The sequence below is a fragment of the Macrosteles quadrilineatus genome, unplaced genomic scaffold (assembly GCF_028750875.1).
Source record: "Macrosteles quadrilineatus isolate MER2022 unplaced genomic scaffold, UCM_ALF_1.0 Scaffold_36__1_contigs__length_1205136, whole genome shotgun sequence".
Taxonomy (NCBI): Eukaryota; Metazoa; Arthropoda; class Insecta; order Hemiptera; family Cicadellidae; genus Macrosteles; species Macrosteles quadrilineatus.
In genome coordinates, this window is record NW_026542629.1 from 700937 (window position 1) to 722851 (window position 21915).

Here is a 21915-nt window from a genome sequence, read left to right on the forward strand (position 1 = left end):
ATTCGTTTACTTTTGGTCCAAAGTTAATCCAGGAAAAATCAAGTATCACCAAACCTTTAAGGCCCGATTTCACCAAACAAAACGGCCGTTAAGCCTTGCTCTAGCTGCAGTTAGCTCTTAACTGACAAAATCGGCAAAATCGGATTTCACTACTTGCCGTTAGAGCTAGTTTAGACTAAACCGTCATTAGATAATTAACTGCCGATTTTGACCGGTTAACTTCTTTAATCTTTCGTTAAGTAAATATCAGTTGGCTTTAAGTTTTGAGTTTATATGGAAAGACCAAATGATAGAAGAGTATACGATACGAATTAGCTTTTGAAAGTGATGAGTTGCCTATGTTGTTTGCCGAACTAGGTGGATAAGAGAAAAGGTTAATGGTTTATTTAAGACAAAATTAATTTTATATTACTAGATATGAATTATCAAAACGTTTTGGCTTTTTCTTTGGGTTAACCCACAAGGTTTTTAGTAAAAGTGTATCTCTAGGTATGTGATTAGCAACTCTTATCCCGGCTGAAAAAATGTGTTTTTCCACCTACATTATGAAATTCCTTTTTTCTTTGTTCGAAAAAATAGGCTCCCTTTTCCTTTTCCCAGTTTTGAGTAGCCCTAACCCTACTGCCAAACAATTAGTTTAGTCCAGTCAGACATAATTTAGGACAATAACTAAACCTAAATTGTCATTATTCTGCTAGTATTTATAGAAAATCTTTATTTTTATAGCATCTTTATTATGTCTCGTTCTTGTGTAACTCTTTATGCCTCAAGTTTTCTCACTATTTCAAATGTACCGTAAAGAGTTAGATTTTGAGCCTTGACTCTACAGCAAAACTCAATCCTCTGTTCCTCAATTGAATCTGTTTTATCAACATTGCTTTGCCTTTATTTACTCATGTTAATTGTTTAGCTATTTATTCTTGTTTTCTGTTGTTATTTTGTTTTTGTTGCTTAGAATATATGGTATACCGGTAATTGTAATCTTGCTGTCTCCAGTTTTGTTTTCACTACCTCATAAACACCAATTTATTTTCTAGGTTAACTTTACTTATTGCTCCCATAACAGCCCGGTATTATGACAGTTTACTGCCACTGCCATCTGGATTTTACTCTAAACTCTCGTTTAAAAGACCAGCATTAGTTTTGTCGGGTTTTCGTTGGTGAAACCAGATTTCCTTAACTGGGGTTTAAATCGTCAGTTAGTTTTAACCAAAGATTAACCAAACCATCGTTAGCGTGAATTTGGTGAAATTGCGCCTTAGTCTCTTCAAACTATAAGTGTCTTAAAAATCTGTGAAATTTTATCAGCATAGTAACATTTTTGTAGTATTTTTAAGTAGACTATTTCTTTTACTTTTTACTTAATATTGATTGTTTAATAGAGTCAGGTTTGAAGATATTCCTGGAAGAAGACAGTGTCCTTAGAGCACTTTTAGCATGCATGAAATCAGACTGCAAGATTGTTACACACCCTGCTCTCAAACTACTAGCATACCTGCTACATTCTCAGAATGTATACAACATTCAGGTACCCATGACTTTCTAAATACTTTAAGTGTAGTATTATCTAAATGACATATATAGTCTAAACATCCTGGTTCGCAACCTCGTTTGAATAAATGTAGTGTTACACGTTTGAATGGAATTTGATCAAAATATAGGTAGTGGTTTTTACTTGAGCTATCATGCTAACGGTCACACACACACTAATACTTACATATACATATGAACTTGAAAGGATGGTGGATGGTGTTTTTGGCTTCTGGGGACATCAAAACAAAGAAGTAAATCAGTCCTGGGTTTATTTTTAACCATGAGATGGTCACAGAGCAATCATCATCATTTTGCCGTGTACAAATGACTATAGAAATAAATAAATTATTACCTCCAAAACCATAAACATCACTCAGACAAAATCTCAGCAAAATTATAAATGTAATTGTGTATTGTACCTTCGCAGACTCTTTCTTTGAACTTGATAAAGAAGCTCGGCTTGGCTTAACTCAAAAAACCAAGCTGCTCACATGCCTTCAACATAATTGACCTAAACTAAGCTTGGCCAACCAATCCCATGGGCCAACTTTTTTTATCAGGAACCTGCAGACCCCTAGTTTGTAGAAGGTAAATTTAGTCTGTTCCACTAGAAGGATCACACTTTCACTTGTTTACATTCTTGCATCTCACATTCTAGATCAGGAGTAATGGATATGTGATAGGCGCAGACTTTCTTCAAGTGCTGGTGGAAAAGTGTAATATCGATACAACTTTCTATGCTGCTGATCTCTTCAACAGCTTGCAAGTAGAAAACACAAAAATGCTCATAAGTCTTTCAAGCAACATGAGGATAAGCGTGATACACTCTTTGTATCATGCATTTTTGAAGATCTCAAGGAGGGTAAGAGTTGAAACTAAAACATTATGATTATGATAACTGGTCATCTTTTGTTACGCTGACATTATACGGAGGGATTACAGATTACAGCAGATTATATTATCTTTATTATATTTTATATTTTTATATGGATTATATTTTCTTGAAATATTTAAGATAAATACAAACTACCTAAAATCATTTGTACCAAAAATCAAAGAAATATAAATTTTTTGTCATACTGTGGACAGTCTACAAGGAGTTAGAAAGAAATTTGGAGGGAGCAGAGCATAGGTATAAAAATAAAACTTAAAAAAACTTAAGGTCTTTTTACTTGTCAAGTAAGTCAAGTCTTCCTACTCAGACTTAGGACCTCTCCTAATCTCAATTTGAACTTGGACATCTCCTAATCAAAATATTAGGAAACACAAACCCTACTTCAATAGGCTTATCTTAGCAAAAACTGTGGCAATTAAAAATGAGTATTGTGTATAGTTTTAAAATTTGGGCTTGTTGAATACAGGTTGGTTTTCATTCCTTGTCTCCAGATAGTCCTGGTAACAGCATTTCATTTTTTAGCCATTGCAGATAATGGAAGCGAGCTTTAAACATAAATATTGTTACTAAAAATTTACTTCTTTAAACCAATATTATGTTTTCATTTTCCTTGTGGACAGGAGTCAAAAGGTAATCTTATGTGAGGAACACAAGCCAGCCGCCATAAAGCCATCACAGTGGTTGTTCCTCTGTGTATAGATCAAGTAGTAACAAAGTAGGCAAGGCCACGAATACTTAAACAAATAAAGTGGGTCTCTAAATCTAGGTACTGTAAAAAAACAACACACTTGCCATGCAAATTATACAGGCAAATCTCAACCGTACTTATTGCATTCTTTAATGAAATTTTCCTATGTAATAGGATTAAACTGTGTGGCAGAATAAAAACTAATAATTTTATTGTAAAGTAAAAATCTTTAATGAGAATAAAAAAAAACTCAGGAAAAAGATAAACAAACTAACTAAAAACATACCTAACAGCTAATACATCTTCAATATTTAAAATGTGGTTAAATACAGCCCTTTAATTCAGTTTGTGCCCTTAGGACAGGGTTTATCCTGGAACTTATATTTTGTTCGGGAAAGTTTTACATCAAGACCTTTCATTCAAGTATACACTTGATAGGAGTGCGGCTTATGGTTTTTGCAAAAGTTTGTGATTCTTATTAGCTTTACACGAGGTCTGTTAAAAAAGTTTCCTACCTTGTTCAGGAAAAGCATAATTTATTAATCAATTTGTTTTAACATATGATCTCCTACAAAATAGTCCCCTTGGGACTTCACACACTTATTCCAGTGCTCCTGTCACTTTTGGAAACAAGACTGGAACTCTTCCTTCCTTATGGACTTCAGACAAGCTGTTGAACATAGCATGCATTATTTGACGGCGGCATTATGTGTTGAGTGTTTCTACTGAGAAGACTGTGCCTTGGTTTTAGGATCATACCCTTACACCCACAACTCATCACAAGTTATAACTGTTTTGAGAAAGTTTGGCTTATTCTGAATGCATTCCAGCATGTCTTAAGCTACTTCAAGTCTCAATTCCTTTCGGTCATCAGCTTTGAAACAGATTTTGCAGCAACTCTGCATATAGCCAAATCGTCCGTCAAAATTGAATGAACTGAACTAATACTGATTCCAACTTCAAAAGGCTAGCAAAAGGCCGTACCTAGTTCTCAAACAGTTATACGTCGATCCTCCACCATAAAACTTGAACTTGATTGATAACTTAATCGTTTTGACTTGTTGATGGTCTCCCGGAAGAATAATGTTTTACCGTCCCCCAAAGTGCGGCCATCTTTGAATATGTTTGTTATAACACTCTTTTATCTGTGTTACACCTATAGCTTCTTCTCCAAAGGCTTGCTAAATTCTAAGAATTGCTAAAGCTTGTGTATCACCCAGTTTTTTGGAAAATTTCATGCAGGGTATTGCTCTTCCACCCGTTCCGTCATTTTACTTAGCACAAAAACATGACAAACACTACATACACAGTTTCACGTTTAGCAGCCGACAACGAACTGACGCCATGTCAAGGTCACATGACCGGTCACGAGACGTGCTTCACAGTTGCCTCGATCTACGCGCCAGGGTGCAGCTCAATGGGGTTGTTGGATTACTAGATAAAACGTAAGGTTGGATACTTTTTTAACTGACCTTCTATATAGTATATTAACATTGTAAATGTACTGCAGGACCTATGCTTTTATTTAATATTTCCTTCTGTCTCATTGTGAATTGTGAAATTGTATCCCCAGTAAGAGAGAAAATAGTCATTATTTTTCTCCATTAAAAGTAGATTTTTAGTTATAGTTTTATGTGTAAAGCTTGTTGCCTTATCTCCAATGGTAAAAAAAAGTTGTTTCCAGACTTTTGAAGACCCTGCACACAATATTAATACTGGAATGAAAACAAGACAGAAATGAGTGAAATATGAATAGCAGTATAAATAGTCGAATTATCTTAATCAATAATTCAGGAAGTCCAGGCTTCTAAAGAAGTTTACATTCCTAGTACAATTACTACAACCCTGAATATGTAAAACAACAAATTACTCTTACATTTAACTAACTCTTCATTTTTAATCAGCATCTTTGTAAAGTAATTCCTAATTCCAATTATCAAATCAAATCACCCTACTTATAAATGTGTGTCTTGTTTCTTGTTTGATTTTAGCCTGGTGAAGCCACTGGCCTCTGCTGGAGATGTGGCAGCTTGTTGTTGAAGTATTGTCGTCTCTACGACCAAGACGTTGTCATAGGACTGCTTTATCATCCTGAGTACAAAAAAGGGCTTGAGTTGGCTTTCAAAAAAGGAGGTTAATTAAGAACATTAGTAGACCGTTTATGACTGTCTAATGTAGTCAGTCATAAATGGTCTACTAATGTTCTTAATTTATAGATAATTAAGTAGGATAAAGAATTATGAGTAGTTATTATCAAAATTAAATTCCCATTTTATTTGTTGCTTATAGTAAATTAGACAAAAAGGTAGTGCTTCCTGAAAAATTGTCTAAAGCTGGAAAGTGTTTTAATATCTTTTGGGAATTCCGATTTAGAGTCCTGGGAGGTTGCGACGGATTCTTACATGTGCTCAGATTTTGGGAGTAAAGAAAACTACAAAATTTATGGACCTTTTTAGTTTTTTGCTTACAACTCCTAAATGACGCATTCTACATACATTGTAGTTTAGTTATTTGTTCAAGCAGAGGAGTTTAAGCATCGGTTAGTGTTAAATATATCTGATTTGACACAGTAGCTTTTCAAAATTGGGTTATTTTAACTATCATGGCCAAAAAGTAGGCTAGATTTTTTGTTTTATTTTTGGCTTACAACACCTATATGACGCATGCTAAGAAAAAATGTACTTTTAATTAGTTTGAAGTAAGTACCTAAAATTATGTATAGAATGCTTTTTCATCAATTTTAATGCTTTTAATTTTTAATTTATCAAGATCGGTTTGGCTGTTTAGCTGCTTTGATTGTTAATCTGGTGCATGTCAAGTACTGACCGAAATTTTCTTGAATTTCAAAGTACTTTGCAAACCTTTAATAGAAAAAAATAGAAAAAAAATATATTACACAGTAGGCCTACATTGTTATTTTCAGAGTAACACAGGGCTCATATCAAAATATCTACTAAAGGTTTTTGTAACGAAGTAATCTTATAATTGATTTTTATAGCCCCAGGAGTGCGTGACGTTATGACTTATAATTGTAGACGCACATCTTGTCAGACAATCCTCAATATGTAGGTGTTACATTTTCAAATAATAAGTAAATTTGTTCAGTTGAATCAAACTCATTCTTTTAATGTAAACAGAAAAACTAATACAAACAAAACAAATGCAAAATAACAGGTGATCATTAATTCACATATACATATGGTCTTAAGTCAGTACATCAGTTAAACACATCAATTCTCCCCTCTGAAATGTTTTGGTAACGTTATTTCGCATTTGAGTAGTTGGTCAACATGACGCCTCCAGACAGTTCCATTGTCCATTTGTACTTTATACAGAAGGTTGCTTTCCCTTTCCAATATCCTTCCAAAACTCCACTTGTCTTTTGAGTTTGAATAATTTCTCGCTTGTACTCTGTCTCCCTCCTTAAAATATCTTGTTGCTTGCTTCAATTGTTCAGTTTCTTGATTACGTGTTGGATGTAAAAGAGCTATGTGTGTACGAATCTTCCTGCCAAACATCAAGGAGTATGCATCACAGCCAGACGAATTTGAGGTTTGGCGTAACTGCATAAGCATTCTGAAGAGTTTGACGTCTAGTCTCCCTCCCTCGTCTTCCATTGCTCTTAGGGACTTCTTCACAGTCTGAACATAACGCTCAGCCTGCCCGTTTGACGAAGGGTGGTAAGGAGCAGTTGTTTTGTGCACCACCCCGTTTTCTGATAGGAACTGTTCGAAGATGCTAGATGTAAATTGACTTCCATTGTCAGAAACCAAAATCATGGGAAGACCAAATGTAGCAAATAATTTTCTAAGTTCTCTTGTGCAAAATTCTGTAGAAGTATTCTTAGTAGGTATTACCTCAATCCACTTAGTAAAGGCGTCCACAATAGTAAAGTACCACTGTCCTTGCATTGGACCAGCAAAGTCTATATGCAACCTTTCCCATGGTCCCTGGGGAGCTAGCCATGGATGATTTTGTTCCTTTCTTGGTTCATTTTGTTTCAAACGGCATTGTTTGCATGATTTTGCCAATTGCTCTATATCTCGGTCAATATTCTTCCATGCACAGTAGCTTCTGGCTAGGGATTTCATTTTCACCATGCCTAAATGCCCGATATGAAGTTCATCAAGAACCTTCCAACGAAGGGATTGTGGTATTAGAACTCTACATCCTCGACATCCTTTGAATATACATCCGTCTTGAAGTGTTAATTCATTGTCATGGTACCCAAAAGCTTCCACTGATTTACCTTCTTGAAGTGCATGTAGTATTGGTTGAAGGTCTTTGTCGTGGGCTGTTGTCTTAGAAATTGTAGAACTACTAATTTGAAAGGAATCGAGCTGACTAAGTTGAAAAAGGCCACAGTTGTCCCTGCCTTTAGTTGAAGCATGCTCAGTTGGGAACCGAGATAAAAAATCTACGTTAGCATGATCCGATGTTCTTCTGTATTCAATTTTGTAGTCGAATCCAGATAAAAAGTGTGCATAATTAAATAATCTAGTAGCAGATATTGATGGTAGTGTTTTTGTGGGGCTGAATATGGATACGAGTGGCTTGTGGTCAGTAATCAGAGTAAATTTCCGTCCATAACAGTACGGGAAAAACTTCTTAAGCCCCCAGTAGATGCCAGTGGCTTCCTTGTCAATTTGGCTGTAGTGCTGTTCACATTTTGTCAAACTGCGTGAGGCAAAACTTATCGGTCTCTCACTTCCATCGCTGTAACGATGTGAAAGAATAGCACCAAGACCCACCGGAGAGGCATCCGTTGCTAGTACCAGAGGCAAATCAGGATTGTAATGTACAAGGACGCGATCACTTGCTAGTTCTGATTTGACCCTTTGAAAACTATTCTCGCATTTTGAGGTCCAATCGTAGCGTGCGTCTTTCTTAAGTAGTTGGTTGAGTGGGTGTAGGATTGTAGCTAAATCTTTTATGAATTTGTTGTAGTAGTTTATTAATCCAAGAAATTTGCGAAGTTCTGTTACGTTTTCTGGTCTTTTGCTGTTTAAGATGGAAGAGACCTTTTCCTTTGTTTTATGAATACCTTGAGCATCAATTATATGTCCCAGATATTGTAGACTAGTTTGAAAAAACTTACACTTTTCTCTGTTCAATTTCAAGTTTTTACTTTTTAATCTTTCTAGAACAACCTTTAATCTTTTCAAGAGTTCTTCAGATGTCTTCCCTTGTATAATAATGTCATCAAAAAAGCATTGCACTCCGCAAATACCTTGTAAAGTTTTGTCCATGAACTGTTGCCAAAGTGAAGGAGCAACTTTGACACCAAACATTAAACGGTTAACTTTGTACATACCTTTATGTGTACTCAATGTCTGCATGTTTGCGCTGTCCTCATCCATTTTCATGTGAAGATATGCGTTAGAAATATCTAGCGTGCAAAATACTTTTCCTCCGTTCATTTGAGAGTGGATTTCTTCAATTCTTGGAATAGGGTGGTTCTCATCTTTTATTACTCTGTTCAGTGTTACTTTGTAATCGGCACAAATTCGTACTTGTCCGTTTGGCTTCACCACTAGTACAATGGGAGTTCCCCAGTCAGAATGGTCAACCTTTGTTATAATGTTACAGTCTTCAAGTCTTTTTAATTCATTTTCAACTTTACTTTTAAGGGAAAAGGGTATTTGTCTTGGTTTTACAAATATAGGTGTAGCATCGTCAATAAGTCTATAGTGTCCCAGATACTCAGGTATCTCTCCAATTTTTCCATCAAAAACTTCCTCAAACTCACTGAGGATGGTATCAAGACTTTCAGGTTGTATTACGTTCACATTTTTTATCTCAGCCCAATCTATTGTCACTTCTCTGAGCCATTCTCTTCCAAATATAGCATCTACATTTTGGTCAATAAGGTGGAGTTTTCCTACAAATTTTTGCATCTTGTATGAGCAATGTACAAATGCCATACCCTTGGGTTTGATAGGTTCACCTGTGTACATTCTAAGTTCGATGTTGGTTTTAAATACTTTTGTGCGTACATTCAGTTTTTTAAATTCATCATAGGACATTGTACTAAGGGCTGCACCTGTATCCAATTCCATTGGTACAGTTTTACCTTCAATCGTTATGTCAAGAATGAATTTACCTTTTTGTCTGTCACTTAGTACATTAATTTCTTGTTCATACTCACTGCCTTTCTCCGAGTCATCTTGAGTCTGGTATTGCTTCAAATTTCTGTTAGTCTGGTTCTTTTCCTGTAAGCATACACTGGCTATGTGTCCAATTTTAGTACATTTTCTGCACTCAGCATCTATAAATTTACATTTGTTAGCTCGATGAGAAGGTGAACCGCATCTGTAACATTTCCCTTTTAGATTGTCAAATTTTATGTTGGGTCTCGTGCCGGTTTCTTGAAATGTTTGTCGATACAACATTTTCTTTGGCTTGTTCCTTTGATTACTATTGGAATCCACCCTGTTCAAATCAAGGTGTTCCATTGTTTTGCGACATACAGTTTTGCTCTCAGATTTAGCTAGTTCCATTGCCGACGCTTCGTTAACAATGTCTTTGTACGTGCGTTTCTCTCGTCCTTGAAGAAGTTTGGCTCGAATATCTATGTCATTCAAACCACGAATAAACTGAAGTTTAAGAAACATCTCTGCAACCGACTTTCCACAATCACAATTAAAGTCACAGTTGCTAGTTAATTTCTTAAGTGCTACTGAGAATTAATTTATTGATTCATGTTCTTGTTGAGTACGAGAAATAAACTTGTGTTGTAAAGCCCATTGACTTGGCTGTGGTTCTACAAAATCCTTTAGTATCTGAACTAACTCACTGTAGTCTTTTGTAAGTGGGTTTTCAGGTGCACATAAATCATAAAGTTGTTGGTGTAACTGTGGTGTAAGAGCGTGTAGTAGCATGTAAACTTTGGCATTACCATCTGTACTTAGATTTTTAAGGTGTAGGAATATTTCAAGTCTCTTTATGAAATTTGTAATAGTTTCCTCTGGATGAAAAGGTGTAAAATTTATACTACCCGACAATGTGGACCCGGGAATTGAACTATGAGTCACCTCAGATGGATTGCTAATTTGGTGAAGTGGTGTAGACCTAGTGTTGGAACATTCATTCTTAATCAACTCTTGAAGTTTTGTTGTAAGATTTAAATACTTATCCTCGACATTACATCTACATTCTATTTCATGGTGCAAGTTTTCTTCATCTGTTAATGTATCAATTTGGTCCTGAATCCTTTGTAACGTTCCCACTGGTCAGCAATTGCTTTGAGTTTAATATTCACCTCAGTCACTGTAAGACTACCTTGAGACTGGAATATTTCTGCCTTCTTCAACTGTCCTTTTACTACAGCTCGTGCTTTCTTTAGATTATTTAACTCTTGTCCTTCCATACTTCGTTTTCCTCTTCGCCAATGTTACATTTTCAAATAATAAGTAAATTTGTTCAGTTGAATCAAACTCATTCTTTTAATGTAAACAGAAAAACTAATACAAACAAAACAAATGCAAAATAACAGGTGATCATTAATTCACATATACATATGGTCTTAAGTCAGTGCATCAGTTAAACACATCAGTAGGGTAGTATCAAATTTTACTTGCTACATATATTTTGGCGGTTCTTTAACTCCACCATCGTCAGGCTTACAAAAGGATCCACTTCTGGAGGTGTCGTCAGAATACGTTATAAATATTTATCAGGAAAAGATTACAGATATGCCTAGCCTATGAATTCACGTATACATTGCCGCGGGCAGGATTGGAAGTAAACTGAACCAGGTTATGACGGACAGACGTGGTCTCTGGATTGTCATGTATGTTATCAACAGCTTATATTGGACAAATTGTAGTGGCGGAGGAGAGTGTTGAAAATATAATAGGATTCATAATTAAGTTTTCCATTCAAAAATATTGACAATAATAAGCATGATGATATGCTGGATATAAATTATGGTCTCGACATTTAAAAGTTTGAAATATATAAAGACATAAAATCTAGGGACAGCACACAAATTTTGAATGAAAACACTCAATTAATTATGAATCCCATTATATTTTCAACACTCTTCTCAGTCACAACAATAGTCCAATATCAGCTGTTGATAACGCAGACAACAATCCATAGACCGTGTGGTCTGTCACAACCTGATTCAGACTACTTCCAGTCCTGCCCGCGGCAATGTACAAGAGTGAATTGATAAGCCTATCTGTAATCGTTTTGTGTTAAATGTTTGTAACATATTCTGACGACACCTCCAGAAGTGGATCCTATTGTAAGCCTGACGATGCTGGAGTTAAAGAACCGCCAAAACACATGCAGCAAGTAAAATACGACACCACCGTACATGTTAAGGATTGTCTGACAAGGTGCGTATTTAGAAGAAATCTTAACTAGGAATAGCAAAATGTTGTTGGTTTTGATAATGAACTATTTAGAAACACTTTTTTGGGCTGCTTATACAAAATTAATTATAAATTCATTATGACAGCTAGCAGAAAAATCTCCCCCCAAAAGATTCTAATGGCACAAGCATGCCACACTGTATCCCCCTCTGGGCACCTCTGATTGGTATTATATATTGACATATTTGGTTTATTGTAACCCAATCCAATTTCAATGTCAGATTTCAACTTCTTATCACTATATATTACCTCAAATTTTCATTTTAGATGTCTTGATTATAATTTTTAAAAAGATCAAGAAATCCATTAGGTTTCTGTATTAAACCCATGAAAATCAGAATTTATCATGATAGAATAATTTAGGTAAAAGTATTTTATTAGTATCAATCAACTAGAAGAAAACAATAACAATTAATTAACATATGATAATATAAAACTAAAATGAGCCAACCATTACATCTCCCTCTTTAAAGGTTGAGCTTCTGGGGAGGTTTTAGAAGCCGTCTTGATCGGGTTGTTATGTTAGCAGAAGACATTCCAGATGTGTTTGGAGGAACCGTTGAAAAGTTTGGCATGTCTTCATGATGTGTTCCACTATCAGAGTATAAAACTTCAGGAATACCGTGGCGAGAAAACGTTGACTTGCATTTCTCAATAACTTTGGAGGCAGTGAGCGATTGTAGAGTTGCAATCTCAAAATATCTTGAGAACTGATCTGTTATAACAATGAACCATTTGCCATCGAGCTTGAACAAATCCATTGCTGCCTTTTCCCATGGACGTTTTGGAAACTCGGAAGGAATGAGCGGCTCATTTCGATTTTCTCTTTGTTTGATGCATGTTGGGCATGAAGCTACCATCATATTTATATCTGATGCCATTCCTGGCCACCATAAACTGAATCTAGCCTTTTCTCGACATTTGGTGGCTCCTAGATGACCGACGTGTATTCTATGAAGCATTTCTTGACAAAGACTTGATGGTACTATTATTCTAGAATTGCGTAAAAGTAAGTTGTACATCAGTGATATCTCATCTTTAACCGAGAAGTAAGGGAATAGTTGAGATGGAAGTTGTGATTTTTCTGGCCATTCAGTATGACAGTATACTGCAATCTTTCTGAAGATGGGATCTGCTTGCTGAGCTTCCCGTAACCTGTTTATGTTTTCATCAGTCGTAGGTATGTTTTCAACCACATGGTGTAATGTCATCCAAATTCTTAGATGAGAAGATTTTCACAAGTGGCTTGTGATCCGTTTCAATTACAATCTCTCGACCAATTATATAGTCTCTGAGCTTGTCACAAGCCCATGTGATTGCCAGGGCTTCACGTTCAATATTTGAAAATGATTTTTCAGCTTCTGTAAGTGACCTTGAAATGTAAGAAACAGGTCTGAATTTACCATCATGATGTTTCTGAAGAAGCAATCTGCCGAGACCATAAGAAGAAGCGTCTGCTGACACAAGAGTTGGTAAGCGAGGGTCGTAAAATGCTAGTTGGGGTGCTGAGGTCAGAAGTTTTTTTATACTTTCAAACGCATGCTGTTGTTGTTCCCAAAACCATTCATTTTTCTCTTTAAGTAGATCATGGATTGGTTTTTGTATTTCTGATCGATTTGATATGTATTTACCACAAAAATTAATCATTCCTATGAAGCGTTGTACTTCTTTTATATCAGATGGAGGTTTCATCTCAAGAATGGCCATCTGAACGATCCAAGTCTATTTCTCGAATATTGTTTTGAAGACAACAGTGTGAAAAGTGGCCATTTGGCTTGCACCTAGAACATTTGCGATCTTTTGCTGGACACAGACCTCTTCGATGAGAAGGGGTTGAACCACACCAAATACAGGGGTTGGGATAGCTCTTAACATATGAGCTTGAGTACGTTAATCTCCCTTGATCCATATTTTCTCTTTTGGATGAATGTATTGCATTATCATATCTAGCACGTTGGTTTTTATTTACAGCTTCGATTGATGGGAGGGTCAATTCCTCTTTTTGTCTTTTCAATTCTTCTGATTTGCGAAGTGAAGTTATTGCAGATTCCAATGTAACTTTATTTTCTAACTGTAGTTTATCACTCAAATCTTGATCACGCATACCAATAATAATGACCATTAGTAACATTTCATCTTCAAGCGTTCCCGATTCACAGGTATGAGCAAGAGAATATAAATCTGTCACAAAATCTTCTGCAGTTTCTGTTAGTCCTTGTTTTCTACGTAGAAATTTGGCTCTTTCATAAATAGTATTCTTCTTTGGATTGAAGTGCCCATCAAATTTGTCCATGACTGTTTTATACTTTGTTTCTTCGTTGGTCATTTTTAAGGATGAGAATATTTCTTCTAATTTTGGGCCCATTGCATATATGAGTGTACTCACTTGTTTTTCTTCAGTTGATTGAACCAAATCACTAATTGTTCTAAATCTTTCAAAACGTTTTTTCCAAGATGACCATTCCGCTGGTTGGAAGGAAAAAGGTTCAGGCATTCTTACTTGTGTATGAGACATGATAAACTTTTTTGATAATGGTTGATACCAAAAAAGTTGTTGATATGTTTGGATAGGTAAAAAATTAAATTTTAGTGTCAGTATCTTAATTAATACATAAATAGTTGAGACAACCAAAGCCTTTGGTCACCCCAAACTATGCAAATAAAGACTGCGCCATGTATTAAACCCATGAAAATCAGAATTTATCATGATAGAATAATTTAGGTAAAAGTATTTTATTAGTATCAATCAACTAGGAGTAAACAATAACAATTAACATATCTAAATATATAAAAGGCAAAGCCCTCACTGACTGACTGACTCACTCACTCACTCACTCATCACTAATTCTCCCACTTCCCATTTACCTAGGAGGCTGAAATTCGATACACCAATTCTTTGTGCATTAAATAGGAAAACTAAGTAGTTTTTATTCTGATCGGGCTTTCGGCCTCCGCCCCAGTGGCTCTGGAGTTTCCCATGTTAACCTTACGATTTTTCATATTTAAAAGGAATTTTTTAACAGCTGTTTTAATTAAACAATTTGGTTATGTTCTATGATGTTCAATAGCATTAAAGTTACAAGGATTACCAACAGGGTGCAGCACTATTATCTTTTTAAGTTTATGACTACAGCCAATTTGCAACCAAAAGGTGAGTGAGCGTAGTGAACGAACTTCAACCTGGAAGGGAGTTAGCGTAGCGAACGAGCTAATCTGAAGGCAAGTGAGAGGAGCGAACGAGCTCCAACCTAAAGATGAGTGAGCGTAGCGAACGAACTTCAACCAGGACGTGATTGAGCCATGCGAACGAGCTCACTTGTGAAGTTAAACGGGGCAATGCCCGAGGGTACAGCTAGTGATAATATAAAACTAAAATGAGCCAACCATTACAGTTTCTTATATGCTTCACAAATTAATTTATTTTCTTCCCTTTGTCTTAAGCCCTTTGAATGCATTCCTAACTTGACAAAATTTAGGTTATCAGATTTACATATGAGGTCATTTTGATAATCAAATAAGTTTTCTGTGCAGGGGTGCCCAGAGGGGGGGTACTGTGGCGCGTTTGCGCCACAGGAATTTTTTGGGGGGGCTTTTTTAAAGGATTTTGGGGTGGAATATTATCTTGCTAGCTGTCATAATGAATGTATAATTTTGTGTAAGCAGCCCGAAAAGTGTTTCTAAGTAGCTAACTATCAACAACACTAACAACATTTTGCCGTTCGTAATTAAGATTGCTTCTAAGAATGGTAAAAACGCACTTTGTCAGACAATCCTTAATATACCAGTGTCGAATTTTACTTGCTACATATGTTTTGGTGGTTCTTTAACTCCACCATCGTCAGGATTTGCAAAAGATCCACTTCTGGAGGAGTCGACAGAATACGTTACAAACATTTAACACAAACACGAAACTATTACAGACAGGCCTATGAATTCACGCGTGTACATTGCCGTCGCGTCGGCAGGACTGGAAGTAAACTGAATCAGGTTCAGGTTATGACGGACCGATCACGTGGTCTCGGGATTGTCGTCTGCGTTTTCAACAGCTGATATTGGACTAATGTAGTGACTGAGAAGTGTTGAAAATATAATAGGATTCATAATTATTTGAGTGTTTTCACTCAAAAATTTTGTGCTGTTTCTAGTTTTATGTGTTTATATATTTTAAACACCTCAAAGTATTTAATAAATTTCCTTTCGCACAGTACTGTAGAATTTAGAGACCATCATTTATATCAAGCATATAAATTGGTTATTATTGTCAATAATTTTGAATGGAAAACTCAATTATGAATCTCATTATATTTTCAACACTCTCCTCCGTCCCTACAATAATTAGTCCAATATCAGCTTTTGATAACACAGACGACAATCCAGAGACCACGTATTTCCGTCATAACCTGATTCAGTTTACTTCCAGTCCTGCCCGCGGCAATACACACGCGTGCATTGATAGGCATCGTTTCGTGTTTTGTGTACAAACGGATCGTCTGACAAGATGCGTTTCTACCATTATTAGTCATAAAAGGCAATCCCGGGGCTATCAAAATGAATTATAAGATAACTTCACTTCGTCACAAAAACCTTTTGTACTGGTGGCAATTAAAGTATTGTGGGTATTTTGTCCGGCAATATTTGTTGAAGGCAGCCTGGGAGTGGCGAGCGACAAGGCTGTCTTATTTCATGACTCTGCCTATAATTTTGAATTAAGATACTTTTTGCCAAAGTATTATTAATGCACTTAAAGCTGTTTGAATTCTTAAGCCCTGTAAAAATTAACACCACACTGTGTTGGAGTAGAGTAATTCACCGAGTATATTTTTGTACGTTTTGAAGACGTTGTCTATTGCAATACTGAGCACATGTTGGCTGACAATACAGATTCTGAATTGTAAATTGAAAAAATTCTAATTCGTCCATTAGTTAGATTAGATATAATGATGTATTGTTAAATGACGTTTCCTATTAAGCATTTAATTTTGATTATCAGCAAGTTTGTTTTTCGTACCTCAAGTTTACTAAATACTTAAAATGCTCGTTTTATGAGGTAAAGGGAAAATTGTCAGATAAATTGGTGGGAGGAGGGTAGGTTTAAATAGACGGCAGCATAAATTGGGGGGGAACTACTCCTGTGGCTTGGGGGGGGGGGGGGATTGCACCTCTGGGTTTGGGGGGGATGGGCACCCCTGTTTCTGTGCAGTGTTAAGATACTTTTTGCCAAAGTATTATTAATGCACTTAAAGCTGTTTGAATTCTTAAGCCCTGTAAAAATTAACACCACACTGTGTTGGAGTAGAGTAATTCACCGAGTATATTTTTGTACGTTTTGAAGACGTTGTCTATTGCAATACTGAGCACATGTTGGCTGACAATACAGATTCTGAATTGTAAATTGAAAAAATTCTAATTCGTCCATTAGTTAGATTAGATATAATGATGTATTGTTAAATGACGTTTCCTATTAAGCATTTAATTTTGATTATCAGCAAGTTTGTTTTTCGTACCTCAAGTTTACTAAATACTTAAAATGCTCGTTTTATGAGGTAAAGGGAAAATTGTCAGATAAATTGGTGGGAGGAGGGTAGGTTTAAATAGACGGCAGCATAAATTGGGGGGGAACTACTCCTGTGGCTTGGGGGGGGGGGGATTGCACCTCTGGGTTTGGGGGGGATGGGCACCCCTGTTTCTGTGCAGTGTTATTTGGTTTTGACGACTTGTTTACCATAATTTACCGTAGCCTATCCTGTTGTAGTTCACTTGGGCTGCTCCATAGTTAACAGCATCAGCATCAAATGATGATTCTTTTACTATGTCATGCAATTGATCGTCTTCAATTCACATCAGAGTAAAGTTGTAGGCTAATCAACACATGATGACTTCATTACTTCATGATGAAACTAGTGAGTTAGGAAGCCCTTCACAACCTTTCTTGCCAATATTATGTTGCATTTCTTGACCACTCAAGATGGTTGGCTTAAAACTAGCTATAGGTTAATAAAATTAAAATAAGCCCATGTGTTCTGAATCTTGACTAAATCAATTGGTTGTCAAGGCAGATCTAAAGGGGATTGAGTGTAGACATTAGCTATTTAGGGTAAACATGCTGTCTTCATAAATCCCTTTAATTTGGTGACGGTTTGACTTTACCTGTGACCCCAAGTGTCTTAGCTGTGTCAGAATCAAGTAATGACACAGTTGAACCGTCGCCTAGTTGTGTGTAAGTGTCAAATTTGATCATTTGGAGCAAACAATGAAACTGGACAGACCCTAAGTAGAACACGGTTATTATCAATAATGGTATCTTAGACTACTAATCATTTCATTATTTTGGGGTTCACTGTCTTGCCTGGAAAACCTCTTGAATTTGTCAGTATGGAGAAGACGATGATGTAACAGCCTGCACCAATTAATTCCATAAACTTGTGATATTTTACACATTTTAAGCTAGTGATGCTGAAAGCAGAAGAAACATAGTTTCTTTTCGGCAGTGATCTTCCTATCTCTAAGATACATCTGCTTTCCTGAAAATCCTACGAATTTCTATGATTCTCTGAGCAAAATGTACAACTAACTGACTTCACCTAGCTAAATTTGTGAAAACCACATTCATGTTATTGTTATTCCGCTCCATGTCACCTGTGAGGTGGAAGTATTTGCTCATAGAACATTGCTTTTGTAGTCAGTTAGAGAAACATTACTAACATGTTCAGCCCACCTGTATTTAAGTAAGACTATTAGATAGCTTATTTAGTAGTTCATTCAAAAGTTGAGCATGTAAGTCTCTGTAATGTTTTCATTACTCATAATGTGCGCTCAATTGCGAGAGAAACATTTTATCATTTGGTATTCACTAAAGCTACTGTCATGTTTTTTCTTATGATTGTATTTAAGTTTGATGTGATCCTTTACTTTACAATTGTAAAAAATCACTCGCTGTTTCTGTGACATGAGCAAAAACCAAGTGACTGTGAATTTAGAAAGAGGCTATAAAAACCACTTTTGGATATCATCAACCTATGCTTACACAGTATAAGTGTAAATATATGTTTCAAGAGTGTTATTAGCTATTATTTTATTTACTTTCAGTAATTTATTCTGTTCCGGTCTATTTAGGCAGTAATTACTGAAATGAATAACAATACCATTTTTCATTGTTTATTTAAAATTGCAGGTATCAGAGACAACTATTTTGCAGAGTATGCATTAGAGTATTTCAAGGCAGGGAGGAAGTATCTGAGTTACTACAATGATGATTTGGCTTGCACTCAAAACCCTGTGTCAACCAATCTCATACGTGTAGCTCAACAGTTGCTGACTAGAGACTGGCCATCAGGCTCTCATCAGTCTAGCCTCTTACAAGAGGTCAGTATACATGTATTAGTCATTCTCACACTTGTCATGAAGTCAGTATAGACATGTTTTAGTCAATCTTATATTTGTAGCTTAAAGATTGGTGACTAGAGCTTGGTCATCAGACTCACACCAGTCTAGCCTCTTACATGAGGTCAGTATAGACATGTGTTAGTCACAATGACATTTGTAGCTCAACATTTGTTGACTAGAGGCTGGTCATCAGACTAACACCAGTCTAGCCTCTTACATGAGGTCAGTATAGACATGTTGTTAGTCACAATGACATTTGTAGCTCAACATTTGCTGACTAGAGACTGGTCATCAGACTAACACCAGTCTAGCCTCTTACTTGAGGTCAGTATAGACATGTGTTAGTCACAATGACATTCATAGCTTAATATTTGCTAACTAGAGACTGGTCATCAGACTAACACCAGTCTAGCCTCTTACATGAGGTCAGTATAGACATGTGTTAGTCACAATGACATTTGTAGCTCAACATTTGCTGAATAGAGACTGGTCATCAGACTTAACACCAGTCTAGCCTCTTACATGAGGTCAGTATAGACATGTGTTAGTCACAATGACATTTGTAGCTCAACATTTGCTGACTAGAGACTGGTCATCAGACTAACACCAGTCTAGCCTCTTACATGAGGTCAGTATAGACATGTTGTTAGTCACAATGACATTCGTAGCTTAATATTTGCTGACTAGAGACTGGTCATCAGATTAACACTAGTCTAGCCTCTTACATGAGGTCAGTATAGACATGTTGTTAGTCATAATGACATTTCTTCTGTAGCTCAACATTTGCTGACTAGAGACTGGTCATCAGACTAACACCAGTCTAGCCTCTTACTTGAGGTCTGTATAGACATGTGTTAGTCATAATGACATTCGTAGCTTAATATTTGCTGACTAGAGACTGGTCATCAGACTAACACCAGTCTAGCCTCTTACATGAGGTCAGTACCTAGGGTACGAGGCAATTCATTAGCTTTTTTTGGGGGCACCAAAAGATAGGAATATAACAAAATTTGGTGGTTGTATTTGCATGTGATTGCGATCAACTTCTTATAATCCCTGCAGCCGTGTTTACCTCATTATCTTCTCCCACGGCCGTGTAGACATCTTAACTGTTTCCCGCTATTGCGGCAAAATATCAATAATTTGTTGCTATCGTGTAGACAACATTATTGTCTCCCGCGATTGCAGCAAAGTTCTGACTATTTCCCGCGGTCCTGTGGACATAATTATAATCTTCCATGATTGCGGCAATATAAGCATATCCCACGGTCATGAGGCATAATTCTGATCATATCCCACGGTTGTGTGAACATTATCATCGTGTTGCCCGATCGAGGTAAAATTCTGATCATCCCTTGCGGCTGTGAAGACATCATTATATCGTCTCCCATGATCGTGTGGACATAGTAATCGTCTCCTGCGATTGCGTCAAAATGGTAATCATATCCTGTGGTTGTATGGAGATCATCACTGTCTTCTGTGAACGAGGCAAAATTCTGATCTTGTCCCGCTGTCGTGTGGACATTATTATTATCTTGCGCGATCACGGTAAAATTCTGATCATTGCTGTGAAGACATCACAATATCGTCCTCCCGCTGTCATGTGAAGATCATCATTGTCTTTTGCAAAAGGTTAAATACCAATATTTACTTTACTTTTCTAATGGAATAGGTCCATCTTTTGTAGATTATAGGTAATTTTATAAAACACTTGGTAAAGGGATCTCTTTTTTCATGGCGTTCTCCAGTTTATTTAAATAAAGATTCATTTGTTTTTTTTTTAGATCTGCTCTATGGACCGAAAAATCCCTTCAAATGTCATTAACGCTCTGAAACTAAAGAGGTCACGTCTGTACAGCAGAGTTCTTTCAGAAAATTCAGACACTGATTGATCTGTTTGTATATGGTTGAGAAGAAGTAATTTCATTATTGTATAATTTATTAATTAGTCATACTTTAAGAGTAATGTTCACAGAAATTTGTATAATTCTGTAATTTAATTTTGTTTGATATGGTCAGCCTGATAAGAGGTTGTGTCATAGAGTAAGTTAAATCATTTGATTAATTTAAAATTGTGAATTTTAATGTATTACTAATGATAGTATTTTTATGAATATATAAGTTGTAATAATCAACATATTAGGTACAGTACTGATTATCATCAGATTGGTAATTGTATCAAGTAACATTATATTATTTATTTAATTGTATTAATATTGTTTCATATTGAAGAAACTAGTTTAAAGTAGATCGCAGCTGTAATTGACAGTAAATCAACACTATTTATGATCAATTAATAACCAGCAGTCCCTGGTATAAGGAAACAATTGGTTCAGTTATCTAATAGTCTGTAATATTGTGTTATATTAAGAGTAAAGTCAGTGATTTTGTTTAAGAATATTAAATTAATTATGACAAACTTTCCTGGATTTATATTTATTTTATTTTATAACACTTGGTAATAACTTGGTTTACAATTTTTTTACTTACTGTAGGTTCTTTTAAAAACTAGTGTAAAAAACAATCTATTCTTTAATTGGGTAATTACAAAGTTTGGGTGTGAATTATAGTATCCTATCCCAGCAGGGTAGTTCAGATCTAGAGGTAGTTTTTTAAAGGAATAAAGTTTCTAGGCCTGAAGGGGTAGCTACTAGCTTACCTTAGAAGAAGCACAGGTAGGGTAGGTCATAGAACACACAGAAAACACAATATACGAGTATTTCGTCTCCTGGGCGACCTTTTCAGATGTAGACAAAAATACTCCACCCAAAAATTATCATTAAAAAATACACTGTAACTCTCTTTGCTTACGATTGAAATAATTCCCAAGGGGATGAAATATTGTGTTTTATATGTCTTCCGTGTGTCAGGACTATGTAAAGGGGGTTTACACACAGCCATGTTGTAGAGTGGGTGGGGGTCTGAAGGCGATTCCCACGATATTTAGGACAGAAATAGTGTGGTCTTTTAAAGGTGAATTTAAAAAAATGTAAAATGTTACATAAACATAGGAATACTCTAGTTCAAGTAGCCTA

At 36.0% G+C, this 21915-nt stretch overlaps 1 protein-coding gene across 2 annotated transcripts in view; it reads left to right on the forward strand.

The window, feature by feature from the left end:
* Positions 1-21258, forward strand: part of LOC129005839 (uncharacterized) — a 38914-nt gene extending 17656 nt beyond the window's left edge. For both annotated transcript variants that reach the window (XM_054434856.1, XM_054434857.1), the window contains 5 exons: positions 1383-1528; positions 2192-2395; positions 5108-5249; positions 18669-18859; positions 20665-21258. In XM_054434856.1, the coding sequence (XP_054290831.1) occupies positions 1383-1528; positions 2192-2395; positions 5108-5249; positions 18669-18859; positions 20665-20772 (791 nt within the window). In that variant the 3' untranslated portion in view covers positions 20773-21258. The remainder of the gene's footprint in view (positions 1-1382; positions 1529-2191; positions 2396-5107; positions 5250-18668; positions 18860-20664) is intronic.
* Positions 21259-21915: the final 657 nt, after the last annotated feature.